Source organism: Meriones unguiculatus, chromosome X, assembly GCF_030254825.1.
Source record: "Meriones unguiculatus strain TT.TT164.6M chromosome X, Bangor_MerUng_6.1, whole genome shotgun sequence".
NCBI lineage: Eukaryota > Metazoa > Chordata > Mammalia > Rodentia > Muridae > Meriones > Meriones unguiculatus.
Genome location: NC_083369.1, coordinates 38,191,054 through 38,204,795, shown reverse-complemented (window position 1 = coordinate 38,204,795; position 13,742 = coordinate 38,191,054). Strand labels below are relative to the sequence as shown.

The 13,742-nt window shown below is 47.6% G+C and overlaps 1 protein-coding gene across 6 annotated transcripts in view; it reads right to left on the bottom strand.

Moving 5' to 3' along the window:
• The window catches only part of Iqsec2 (IQ motif and Sec7 domain ArfGEF 2), an 85,886-nt gene extending 74,878 nt beyond the window's left edge, over positions 1-11,008 (bottom strand). For 5 of the 6 annotated variants that reach the window (XM_060375177.1, XM_060375179.1, XM_021664332.2 and 2 more), the window contains exon 1: positions 10,019-11,008. In XM_060375177.1, the coding sequence (XP_060231160.1) occupies positions 10,019-10,725 (707 nt within the window). In that variant the 5' untranslated portion in view covers positions 10,726-11,008. The remainder of the gene's footprint in view (positions 1-10,018) is intronic. The other variant, XM_060375182.1, reaches the window with a different exon arrangement.
• Positions 11,009-13,742: the final 2,734 nt, after the last annotated feature.

Here is a 13,742-nt window from a genome sequence, read left to right as displayed (position 1 = left end):
TGTCCTCATGATCTAGGCTGACCAGTTCTCCAGGATCTCCTCCTCTTTGTCATCAAAAAGGTCAGTTATCCTCCAAGTTGCTGCTCTAGCTTGTTTTGACTGATAAAAGTCTTCCTTCTCTTGGTACATATTTCATATATGGGTATACTTAGGATGTTTCCCCTGCCTTAACCTCCCATTTGCTCCCAATTCCCAGCAACCCACATATAGTCCTCTTTCATCTAGTTAACTCTGACTTATTCTCTGAGGCTCCATTCAGAGACTATGTCCTGTAGGAAGCCTTCCCTGATGGTCTGTGTAGATATCATGGGCAATGTTTACTATTCTTCAGGGAATACAACAGAAAACGAACTCAGGGCCTCACACACAGTAATCAAGAGCTATACCCAAGAGCTATACCCTAGCCCCTAATGACCCTAACAGGGTCATATACAAGAAAACATTGGTTTGTGTGGAGGTTTGAAAGAAAATGGCCCATATAGGCCCAAAGTGAGTGGCACTATTAGAAGGTGTGGCCTTGTTGGAGTAGGTATGACTTTTTTGAAGGAGGTGCATCACTAGGGTCCTTGAGGCCTCAGAAGTTCAAGCTAGTTCTCTTCCTGCTGCTTGCCAATCTGAATGTAAAACTCTCACCTCCTTCTCCAGCACCATGTCTGCCTGCATGCTGCAATTCTTCCCACCAAGACAATAATGGACTAAACCTCTAAAACAGTAAACCAGCCTCAATTAAATGTTTTCCTTCAGAAGAGTTGATGTGGCATGGTGTCTCTTCCCAGCAGTAGAAACCCAAACCAAGACAGTTTGATTTAAGTGAGTGTAGTACACTGTATCTTGGGATCCAGTAGGAAATCATAAGACCTGAAAATGTAGTCATCCTAACCTTTTAAGAAATCACAAAAATCATATATTCACACTCCATTTTTTATGTGCCAACTGAAAATAAATGAAACCTATAGTCTAAAAAAATAACATAATGCCACAGAAATGCATCTTCTATGAGTGAAGAGTACCTCTCAGGTGATGGTGGTGATTAATTTACATTTAAAGCATCAGAGGAACAATCCTGATCAGTCATGTAACTAGCCACCTTTGTTTTTTTGTTTTTGTTTTTTAATTATGTGTAATCTGAGGAATTGCTTTTATTTTTTTTCTTTTTAAACATTTTTTATTTTTTTAAAAATTTATTTTTTTATAAATTACAGTTTATTCACTCTGCATCCCAGCTGTAGCCCCCTTCCTCCTCTCCTCTCATTCCCACCCTCCCTCCCTCATCTCCTCCCACGCCCCTCCTCTAGTCCACTGGTAGGGGAGGTCCTCCTCCCCTTCCCTCTGATCCTAGCCTATCAGGTCTCATCAGGACTTGTTGCATCATCTTCCTCTGTAGCCAGGTAAGGCTGCCCCTCCCTCAGGAGGAGGTGATCAAAGAGCCAGCCACTGAGTTCATGTCAGAGACAGTCCCGGTTCCCATTACTAGGGAACCCACTTGATATATCTGTGCAGGGGTTCTAGGTTATCTCCATGCATGGTCCTTGGTTGGAGTATCAGTCTCAGAAAAGATCCCTTTGTCCAGATGTTTTGGTTCTGTTGCTCTCCTTGTGGAACTCCTGTCCCTTCCACGTCTTTCTATCTCCCCTTTTTTTCATAAGATCCCCTGCACTCTACCCAAAGTCTGACCATGAGTCTCAGCATTTGCTTTGATACCTTGCTTGGCAGAGTCTTTCCAAGGCTTTCTGTGGTAGGCTCCTGCCCTGTTCCCTGTTTTCTCCCTCTTCTGATGTCCCTCCCTTGTTTTGGACAAGGTATGATGGAACTGTTTTCATAGTGTTTGTTGCACTTCGCCTCTAGGGGGCAGGGCAGTATCGTCTATTCTTGTCTAGCCTTCGATGTTTTCCATTCTGATCAGGACCTTGATGACTATGAGGAGCAGGCAGGAAACTTTCTGATACACTGAGGGGTTGGGATGGGGAAGATGGGGGTTAGAATGAATCAAAAATATTAGAAAATACAGTTTTATCACTATGTCCTGCCGAGGAAAGAAAAGGGGGGGAGGCAGTGCCTGCAAGTGAAATGACAGTTGAAGTCTACCTTCCAGAACATGGCACTTTCTTCAGATTCTCCCAGGTAGTACTCAGAGCTCCCAGATCCCATGGAGCTTCAACTCCTTGTATCTGAGATGGGCTTCCATGACTGTGCTTTCAAGGGTCAGAAACATTGGACACTTGGTGAGAGAGTAGCGAGCAGGAGAGAAACTAGAGTACTTAGCAAATCATCTTTCCCTAAACAGCTCCCCTCCAAAGAGGAAAAAAATCGTCTAGTCATCATTCATCCATGTGACCAATGCATATTATCCCGCCAAGGAATGAGCCAAAAAGGCCAAGTCTAATCCCACCCCAAGATGCTGTGCCTGGCCTAGGGTATAATCTCAAAAAAGAATGAATAGATACAAAAAAGGAAAATAAATGAAAAAATATGTAAATAAACAACCTGTAACTGGACTTGGGTGAACTGCATACAGGTCCTGCACAGGACTACCTGGTTTATTCAGGAGAGAAGATTTGCTCCAAGAGTCAAGAATGCGGCATGACAAGCTAGGGAGATACAACAATGAACAGATTACCCTGTATAGATCTAAAGTTTCATCCAATTCTGCTTCTCTGTCACTGTATTAATTGGAAGATAATTGGGTTAAAAGGTAGAAAAATCATAAGTCATTTGTCTCCAGAGAGCAAAAGGAAAAGGCCAAGAGAAATTTGAAGTTGACATTTCTCTCAATAAGAATCCAGAATAAAGAAAAACTGAGGCCATTAGTTCACCAGGACTTAATCAGACTTCATTTGTGTCTATTCAGAATTGATTGAGCAGCTAATTGTGTGCTATGCTATGTACTTCCAAGTGCCTCACTCCCTTGTTATGCCCTTAGCATCAAACACAGAATCTGATACATAACTTGTATTCAATACATGTCAGTTAGTCTGACTGCTTTTAGAGCAGTGGTTCTCAACCTTCCTAATGCTGCAACCCTTTAATACAGTTCCTCATGCTGTGGTGACCATAACAATAAAAGTATTTTGTTGCTCCTTCATAACTATAATGTTGCTACTGTTATGAATCATAATGTAAATATCTGATATGCAAGATAGCTGATATATGACCCCAAAGGGATTGCAACTCACAGGTTGAGAACCACTGTTTTAGAGTCTAGTAGGAGGCACCAGATGTGAACAGCTATGAAAATATTTGTAAAAGCAAGACTTGGAGCTAGAGAGATGGTTCAGTAGTGGTTAATAGCATTGATTGCTGTCGCAGGGGACCCAGGCTTAACTCCCAGCACCTGCAATCTGTAACAGTACCAGGGGATCCGATGCCCTCTTCTGGCTTCTACAAGCAGTGCATATACATGGTGCACAGACATGCAGGCTGTGCACCTACACATAAAAAGACAAACTGAGCATCAAGAAGGACCAGCAAGGGCTTGAGAGATGGATCAGTAGTTAAGAGTGCTTGCTGAGGAGAGCAGTACTCCATTGCTGGTGGGAGTGCAAACTTATACAACCACTTTGGAAATAAATGGCTATTTCTCAGTAAATTGGAAATCATTCTACCTTGAGACCCAGCGTTACCATTTATAGGAATATACCCAAAAAATGTTTCACCATACCACAAGAACACTTGGTCAACTCTGTTCATAGTAGCTTTATTCATAATAGCCAGAAACTAGAAACAACCTAAATGTCCCTCAATGGAAGAATGAATTTTTAAAATATAGTGTATTTACACAATGGAATTGTACTTAGCTATTATAAACAAGGACATCATGAAATTTTCAGGAAAATGGATGGAACTAGAAAAGATCCTCATGAGTGGGGTAACTCAGAACCAGAAAGACACATATGATATGTACTCACTTATAAGTGGTTATTAGCTATAAAGTATAGGATAACCATGCATGTTACTATACACAAACCCAAAGAAGCTAAGTAACAAGGAGGGCCCATGGGAGGATGATTAAATCTCATTCAAAAGGGGAAATAAAATAGACATGGGGGTAGATGGAGGGAAGAAACTGGTTGGGAGAGAAGGTCAGGAGGGAAATAGGAGGCATCAAGTTCTGGGAGGACTGAGGGAAAAATAACTGGGAGAAAGAACTGAAACTAGGGCCGGAGGGTTGGTGCTGAAAAAGCCAGAAACCTAGGACAAGGGAAACACCCAAGAATGTATGGTGGTGACCCTACCTAAGACTCCTAGCAACAGGAAATAGGGAAACCTGAAATGGCCATCTCTTGTAACCTAGCAAGACTTCCATTGGAGTGATGGGAACAACAACCACCCATAAAAACCTTCAACCCAAAATTTGCCTTGCCTCTAAGATGTGCAGGGATAAAGATGGAGCAGAGATTGAAGCAATGGCCAACCTGACTGGCCCAACTTGAGACCCACCCCATAGGAGAAAGCTAACCCCTGACACTATAATGATACTTTGCTATGCTTGCACACAGGAGCCTAGCATAACTGCCTCTGAGAGGCTTCATCCAGCAGCTGATGGAAACAGATGCAGAAACCCACAGCCAGACAATAGGCAGAGCTCAGGGAGTTGTGTGAAAGAGGGGAAGGATTAAAGGAGCCAGAGGGTTCAAGGACACTACAAGAAGGCCTACAAAATCAATTAACCTGGACCCATAGGGGTTAACAGAATATGAGCCACCAATCAGAGAGCATACATGGGATGGACCTAGCCTCCCTACACACATACAATAGATGTGCACCTTGGTCTTCATAGGGGACTCCTAACAGCAGGAGCAGGGGCTGTCTCTGACTCTGTTGCCTGCCTTTGGATACCTTTTCCCTAACTGAGCTGAATTGTTTAGCTTCAATAGGATAAGATGTTCCTACTCTTACCTCAACTTGATATGCCAAGACAGGCTGATATTCATGGGAGGTCTTCCTTTTTCTGAGGAGAAAGGGAGAGTGGAATGAAGGGAAGGGGTGGGAAGGAAAAAGAAGAGACTAGGAGGAGAGGAGGGAAAGGCAGCTGCAATTGGGATGTAAGTTAATTAATGAAATGAAAAAAAACATAAAAAAAAGAGTGATTGCTGCTCTTCTAGAAGATCCAGGTTCGATTCCCAGCAACTCACAAGGCAGCCCACAGATTCAGTTCCTGGAGATCTAGTGCCCTCTTTCGGCCTGCATGGACACACATGTTGTGCACATATATACATGCAAGCAAAAAAAAAAAAAAAGCCATACAAATAAAGCTTAATTTTAAAAAACTTAAAGGACCAGCAAATAAAGGTAGGAGAGGTGTCATCAATTAACCAAGGAGGAGAATTCAAGTCACAGAGGCTATGAGGAGGCCTGGCTGGGCTAATGATGGCAGCACAATGCCAGAGTAACTCAAGTATGTTCTGTGGGAAAGGGACTTACACAAATGAGAGGAGTCTGTGGACAGAAACAGAAAGACAATGAAAACATAGGAGCCAGACTGCAGACATGGCTTGGCTCCAGCTAATCAGAGGCTTGACAGAAAAAGACACTGGCAAAAATCGAGATGTAATTGTAGGGGGCTAGCTAGAATCATATCTAAAGTCAGCAGCTCTAAACCCTGCCTATCACAGGGAGCATTGAATCAAAGGACTGGGAGCCATACAATTCTAGGTGTCATCCAGCTGTGGAACTTCAGCAGGTTCCTTTACTCTACTCTCTGGCCCCCATTTCCTCAGCTGAAAAGTGAGGATAACAATAACACCCACCAGGCAAGAAGACAAGGAAAATGAGATAAGAAATAGGCCTGCCTGCTGAGCAAGAATGCTTAGAATGCCCAGAATGCCACAAACACTGAGGCCCAGCCACCGGGGTTCCTACTAGCTTTTTAGCAGTCCTGCCACTTATTCACTTAGGGAACTGAAGATGTTACCTGAACTTGCTAGACCTCAGTTTCTTAATCCATAAACTGTAGTAAATAGCAATTTGCATGAAGGGATTCATGTGAAAACAGAATGAATGACCACATGGGAAGCACTTAGGATGAACTGCCCAGCACGCAGTAAATATAGTAGAGAACAAATGTTAGCTAGTATTACATAAAGCTTCCTAAGATAATGCCTACCACACAGGAAGCTGGGACTCACTCAATATACATATTGCCTCTTTACCATGCTCCAGGCTTGTACTCTGCTCCCAGTAAATTTAGAGGCCGTGGTAGGCAGCGTTAGACAACATAAGAACAGACCATCAACATCAAGCCTGGTGTCTTCCTTCTACCACCCATCTCAACTGGACACCAAGGGACTGTGCATACTTCTTCAAAGCCCCGTACCTTGGACCCTCTATGTCCTCTGAGAAACCCCACCCTTTCCGTTTACTTTGTCCTCAGCACTGTGTCTATGGCTTGACTAAGCCTGCAACCCCATCTTCCTGGCTGGTGGGAAGCAGGCTCTGCAAGTGCCAAGACCATGGTGTTTGCTCAGCCTGGTGGCCCCTCCTGCTCTGTGAACACAGCCAAGAAATATTTGTGGATGACAACAACCCCATTCTTGCCCCAGATCTAGACAGAGAAGCAAGACTCTTAATTCTCATCAAACTTAACATTATCATTTTCTCCCACACTAGCATAATGGCTCACAAACACAGTGAAGGGGACAATGAACAGTTTCTCTCCTGAAAGGAAGGAGAGAATCCGGCATGCCAAAGGAGCCAGGCGTCCCCCAGAGCCTCTCCCTGAGCTCGCTGTCACTTGTTGTTTTTCTCAGTGGCCTTAGCCCCTGTGGGGAGCATGCTGACACCTCAGCACATGAGGATAATGATAGTTCGGCAGTGAGGTGGTAGATCATGTAGTGTCCTGTGTGTCAACAACACCAGGCTGGCCTTTCTAGGTTCACTATCCAAATGTGAGCCACCTTGTAGGGAGGAGGGAGCCGAGTTAGCACCATACTGAGTTCAACCCACCACTGCATACGGCAGAGACAGAGCTAGGCCCAGGCACCAAATGTAGGAATAAAGCTCTCTTCAGCACAGGGCACTCAGCAGTCGGTCCAAGCCTCTATAAATCATTCTAGGTGTCAGAACTGTACGAGGGCTGGGGGAGGGGGAACCAGACCAAGCTTAATAACAAAAAAGAACTCGTATTCTAATCATGGCAGGAGATGACATTAAGATCTAAGCATTAGTCAGGATCAACAACTAGTAAGCAAACAAGTAAATCCTCATGTACCAGTCACCAGAAGGAGGTAGGGACTCATGTTGCTTTCTGTCACACTAGGAAGACCACACCCAGAGCCCAGCAGAAGAGATTCTGGCATCCTGGAACCTGTCCAGAAGAGCAGTAGGGAAGGGTGTGTAACTGATAAGGACATGGATGGAGATGCCCAAAGCAACGAAGGCAAAGTTCATAGGAATGCGACTATGTTGTCTTAGTAGCATGACCTCTGATGGAAATTACTTCTCAGAGCTCTCAGTTTCTTATGTTGTGACATGACGGTAGTGACAGACACACAAGGTTGTTCGGAAAACTGAGTCCTAGGCAGAAAAGGCTCCCAACAAGCTACATCTTGACCCAGGCCTTATTCTTCCTAGTTCGTCCACCAGAGGGAGCCTGGGGCCCAGCAGAGCCCAGCCTGTACCAGTTCTGCCTGTCCTCCCCCAATGCTGCAGCCTCAGCTGCTGAACTCCCACCCTGCCTGCCACTTCCAACAGCAGCCTTCTCACCCACTCCTTAAAAACCCAGAAGAGGCCTAGCAGAGGAGTCGCTTGCAGCAGCACTGGTTACAGCAATGGCTACAGGTTTTCCTGACACCCAGCAAGGAGGAAGGTGGGAAAGAGGAAGGTAGTCTTCTCCCCCCCCCCCCATCACTCCTCCACTCATTCCAGACCCATCTCTTCTAGACGAAAACCTGGAGATCCCTAAGGCTCTCTTGGCTTTTCTCAGTTCTGTAGGGAACAAATCACATGCCTCGACGAAAGGCAGACTTAGATTCTAGTCCCAGCTCCATTAGCAACTAGTAGCATAACCCTGAATAAGGAAGGCCCCTTCGTCTGGAAGCCTCATTTCTTCTTCTCTGTAATGGAGTTGCTGATGCTCACTGAGTGAGCTTGGCTGTGAAGTCCAAATGAAGCAATCACAGACAGGCAAGCGGTTAATATGTGGTTGAGAGAAATTCAAAGTGCTATTTAGACCTCTTTATTAACTAGTAGGAAATGTGATGAAAGGAATTCCAACAAGCAACCTGGCAAAGTATACAAAAAAGAAGGAGTCAGAAGCAGGCCTGCAAGGATGGCAAAAGGGCAAATGGGCTTCCAGCCAGCCAAGAAATTCAGACCTATGTCTGCAGGATGGAGAATCTGAGAGCAATGGAATTCTGAAATTAAGAAAGATGCAGTTCTTTTTACTGAGCTTAATGTCGGAGTTGGGAACTATACGCTTCTTCCAGCTCTCTCAGACCCCCTTTAGACCTCAACTGGACCTGTCTGGCCAGCCACCACCCCCATCCCTGGAGGCAATCTACTGCATCACAACTAGCTAAGTAGAAAAGTTCTCTTGATTTTTATCTCAAATTCGCTCTCTGTTCCTGGATATGCTCCCTGGAGCCATACATATTGAGGCTGCTACCTCCATCACAGACCTGACCCCTCTACAGAAGTCTGCAACCAGGCTTAAGGACCACAATGCCCCTTGCAGTCTTTCTGTGCTCCCATACTGGGGCTGTCCCTCCACCCCAACACTCAGCTGAGGGTGCACTGCAGTGGAGCCCAGCCAAGCCCTCAAGCTGCAGCTGCTGCTCCTGGGGCCCAGCCATCTCAACCCAGCACCCCAGCCTGCTGCCTCACCATGGGGGAGTTGCAGAGAGCTGTCTCCCGGCAGATTTCCTGAGGCAGAAGGCTTCCCCACCCCCAGGCCAGCCTCCAAGAGACACTCCACTAGTTGTGGCACATGGTAGGACCAGCTGAGCAGTGAGAGGAGGGGGACGCCTGTCCATTTGCTAAAGGACTTCAGACTTGGTCTTTGGTGTGGCTGGGCTAGTAACATAACCATTGAATCTCAGTTGGCAGTCATTGCCTTTAAAAGAAATATAAGGGAAATGATGGACAGAAGAAGGGACTCAGTCAAGGTCACAAAACCAATCTGCAACAGAGCTGGAAGGGAATCCAGTTCTCCTATCTCCTAGTTTGGTGTTCTTTTCATTATAGCAGCAAAGCAATAGGAGGGCCTTCAGGGCATCCCTGTGAGCCTTCATGCCCTTGACTCACACATGTATCCCAAACAGCATACAATGGTATCTACATGGGGAAAGTAGACCCTGCCCATGTCCCATCGACTCAGAAAATATTCCTAACCCGTCTCAGACACATGTACAGATCACAACACAGGAACTGAAGCTGATCCAACAGATGGGAGATCTATGGACTTCCCTTCCTGGTAGGGCCCTTTAAATGGGTGTTGTTTTTCTTGAAGGGTGGAGACCAGCTGGACTTTGAAAAACTAACCAAGGGCCTAGCCTCCATCTTTGCTCCCCCATCTTTGCCACCATCACCCCCCCCCATGCCAAGATGTGCTGCAGTTCCCCTCAGAGGAATGTCTAAGCCGCCAGAATCCATTCTGGTCCCCACATGCCTCAAGACAAGATCACCCCCCACCACCATCACCACCAAGAAAAAGGTGTGTAGGAGTGTTTCTCTCTTTGGTGGCTGTGAGTTGTCTAAAATATATTTAATCTATCCTCTGGAAAGGATACAGCTTGGGGTTGAAGACGTGGAAGGTGGTAGTGGGGATTGCTGTAGTCTAACTGGCCTTGGTTCTAGAGGGAGGGGGAAAAAGAAGCCCGCATTCATCTGAGAAAACCAGTGTGTGGTGGCTAGGGATAACATGTCAGCTGGTTGAGGAGGACCTGGCTTCTCCCGATTGGGACAGTAGAAGCAGGAAATGGGATCAGGCATGGGCTTCATATACTTTATCCACCAGATAAGTTGGAGAGGGCTCTAGAGGGGAAGGGAAGGGAAGAGTGGGGGTTGCAAACACATTCCTTACTTTCTCTGGAGGGTTGTAGCCGGACTGGTGCTGGTACTGGTACTGTGACCTCCGCCCGCGCCAGGGCTGGAGCTTCTGGATGCGCCACGGCTCAACTGGCCCCGCTCCCGCGGTGGCCGCTGCCCCACGCCCACCGCAGCGGAATAGCCAGCTTCCTTCTCTCGGCCCGGGTGCGCTGGCCCAGCCTCCCTCCCGCCACGCTCTCGACTCAGGGCTGGGTTCTCATGGTGCAGGTGGCACTGGGCCACGTCGCGCTCGCGGGCTATGTAGCCGGTAGTGTCCTGGAGCTGATAGGAGGCTTCTCGCTCCTTGTCCCGATAGATAGCTTCCCGGTTCTGGTAGGCGCCATCCCGGTTCGGGTAGCCCACGTCCCGGGACGCCTGGTGGAACTGGCTCTCCCGCAGCTCGCGGTGGTGGAACTGGGTCTCACGCAGGTTCTGGTACTGGCTCTCGCGACCAGGGCTATCCCGCGCGCCGAGGGGGTCCCTGTGCAGTTCCCCGCGGTGCAGCTGGCTTTCCTCCCTCAGGTCGCGGTTCTCCTGGGTGAGCTGGTCCAATTGGCCCTCCAGCTCTTCGATGCGCCGCCGCTGGGTCTCCAACAGCTGCTGCTGACTCTCAATGATGTTGTTCAGCTCCAGCAGGTACTCCACCGCCCGGTTAGGGCTCTCAGATCCCGGGCCACCGGGGGGCCCGGACCCCGCCTCCATCCTGGCGGCCCAGGGACAGGGGAATGGGCAAGAGAGCCCAGTCCCCGCTCGCTCACGGCGCCACCCTCCCCCGGGCCCAGCCGGGGGAGGGGGCCGGCGGGACGCGAGGGCGCGCACCGGGCTCGGGGGCCCGGGGGCCCTAGGGGGCCCAGGAGACAGCGCTGGAGCCGGCGGCACGGGGCGCAGGAGGTGAGGCTATCGCCACCGCCGCTGCCGCCACCGCCACCACCACCGCCACCGCCAGGGCTCCGAAGGACGCGGCCCACGGCGCTCCGCCCGCTGCGGAGTCACTGCGCAGCGCGGCCGCGCGGGACCGCCCCGGCCGCCGGCCCGCCCCCCGCCCCTGCCCCCACCCAGCTCTCCCTACCCGCCCCCGCGCGCGCCCCACCTGCAGTCGCCACCAGCACTCTAACTGGACCAGCCCCAAGACACTGGCACTTAAGCTGGATGCCAACCTTAGCTCAGCCTGCAGGAAATCTCTTCATTCCAACTGTCCTGGGGTCTTCACCTAACAGCCAAATAAAGTCCTTCAACCTATTCGAAAATGCGCTGGTCCAATGGGCCCAAGACCCAAGCCATCAAAACACCCAGCCCAGGCAGTCTCCGCACTCAGCCAACTCAAACTTCCATCCCCTTAGTCTGCCAACCCCAATCAATATCCTATACCCTATCCCAGCTGGCTTCCTGTCTCAGATGATCTCCTTCCAGCCCTGTGACAATCTCTTGATTTTTTTATTACAACTAGTCAGTCTATAGACCAGTTCTCCATCCCTGTACTTCTGTGTTTCTTTTATCCCTGTGATCCTCCACCCCACCCAGTCTGTAGTTCCCTATCCCAGGCAGTCCCTGGAATTCTGCTCCCACAACTCACTACCACCACCTACACACACACACACACACACAGAGAGAGAGAGAGAGAGAGAGAGAGAGAGAGAGAGAGAGAGAGAGAGAGAGAGGACCTCCACATGCATTTACTTCCAGCCAGCCTCTAAATTCTCCATCCAAATCAATGCTCAGATTCTTAATCCTACCCTAACGCAAAGATTCCCAATGTTAGCCAGTTACTGGGTCTTTTGATGAAGTCATCCTCAAGATCATCCACTCCAAGCCCCAGGAATCCCCACTAGAGTCAGACTTGATGTCAAAGCATCTTTCTTCAACCACCGTTTCTATTCCCCATGGAAATGACATCTACATTCTTTTCATCATTGCTATCCAGTGAAGTTTTATCTATCCATCAAGAATTGAATCAAATGCTCAGGATGTGTCTATAATGCCTGCACTTGTAAAGTGGAGACAGGGAGGTTGCTAGGAGTTCAAGACCAGCCTGGACTAAATAATGAGTTCCACACTATCCTGGGCCATAATGTGTGATGCTATCTCAAAAAAAAAAAAAAGAAAAGAAAAAGAAAAAAAAAAAGAAAAGAAAGAAAGAAAGAAAAAGAAAGAAAAGGAAAAAAAGAAAAAGAAAGAAAGTTGGGGGGCTGAAGTGATGGATCAGAAGTTAAGAGCACCGAATGCTCTCCCAGAGGACCTGGGTTCAATTTCTATCACCCACATTGCAAGTCAAACTGTCTGTAATGCCAGTTCCAGGGAGATCTGACACCCTCTTCTAGCCTCCATGAGCACCAGGCATAAATGCATGTGGTACACAGAGGAGAAAGAGGAGGAAAACGAGGAGAAAGAGAAAGAGGAAGTCTTGGGTCAAATGCTTCTTTTCTAAAGCCATCCTTGATTTTTCCCAGTGATAAATGTTCTGTACTTCTGCAGAGATCCTGAAGAGACTGAACAGAAGGGTCAACTGAAAGGTGCTGAGAAGGCTGTGACTAACCAAGGAGGAAGCTCAGGGACAATGGAATAGGCAGCTTTCTAGTATGAGATTGGATTCAGAATGATTTGAAAGCATGGAAAATGTCTTCTGAGGCCATGCAGCAGTTCTCTAGTGTGCTCAGCTGGCCACTGAGTACTGGATTTCATTCAGCTCCCACTGCTACAGACTGCCTTGACAGAAACAGCTACAGAGTGAATGGTCTTAAGATATCCTTCCAAAGGCTATTGAGCAGAAAATGAAATGAACCTAATAGAAAATAAGCATCACTTTCTTTGTAAAGACGGTGGTGGTGGTGGTGGTGGTGGTGTGTGTGTGTGTGTGTGTGTGTGTGTGTGTGTGTATGTGTGTGTGTGTGTGCTGAAGGACCCAAGCAGCTGCACTGCAGCAGCTCTGCTTCCATGACAGGCTTCACAAGATACTGTCGGCCTGAGATTCTGTTTCCTGATAAAGTTCCCATAGTTGCTTGGATCATGTCTCTATTTCTCTGAACATGAAACTATAGTCCATGAAAATGAGATACAATAACTCCATAACCTCCCTGAAAATCAGAAACAGTAGTCTAGTAACTGCCTTGAAAAGTCCCCAAACACTTGACCAATACCTGGGCACATTTTGTTAGCACTCTTTGTTACCTCGGCACACCTTGTTACTTGGACACTCTATGAGGTCCCCCCCCCCCCGTTCCCTAGATCAGCAACAACTGTTTATGACAAGCTTGATTCTGCGAAATGAGAACCAATCACATAATTGATAAGTTGGAAAAGTCCTGTTCCTTGCTCAAACCATAATAAAAACCCAGCTTTCCAGCTACTCAGGGGTCCCCTCCCTAATCCACTGTGTTGGATGGTGGGAGTCCAAACTTAAGCCCATAATAAAAGCTCTTTGTTTTTGCCTGTGTGGTCAGTCTCCTGGTAGTCTTAGGAGTCTTTGCAATCTGGGCATAACAATGTTTGTTTGTGTGTGTGTGTGTGTGTGTGTGTGTGTGTGTGTGTGTGTATGTGTGTGTGTGCATATGTGTGTAAGTGTGTGCTACATATGTACAGGTGCTCTTGAAGACCATTGGATCCCCTGGAGCCTACTGATGAGGAAGCTGAGAACTGAACTTGGGACTCTGGAAGAGCAGCAAGTGCTCTTAACCTTTGAGCCCCTAAACATCAGTTTCTCAAACATACACAATAAGATACCA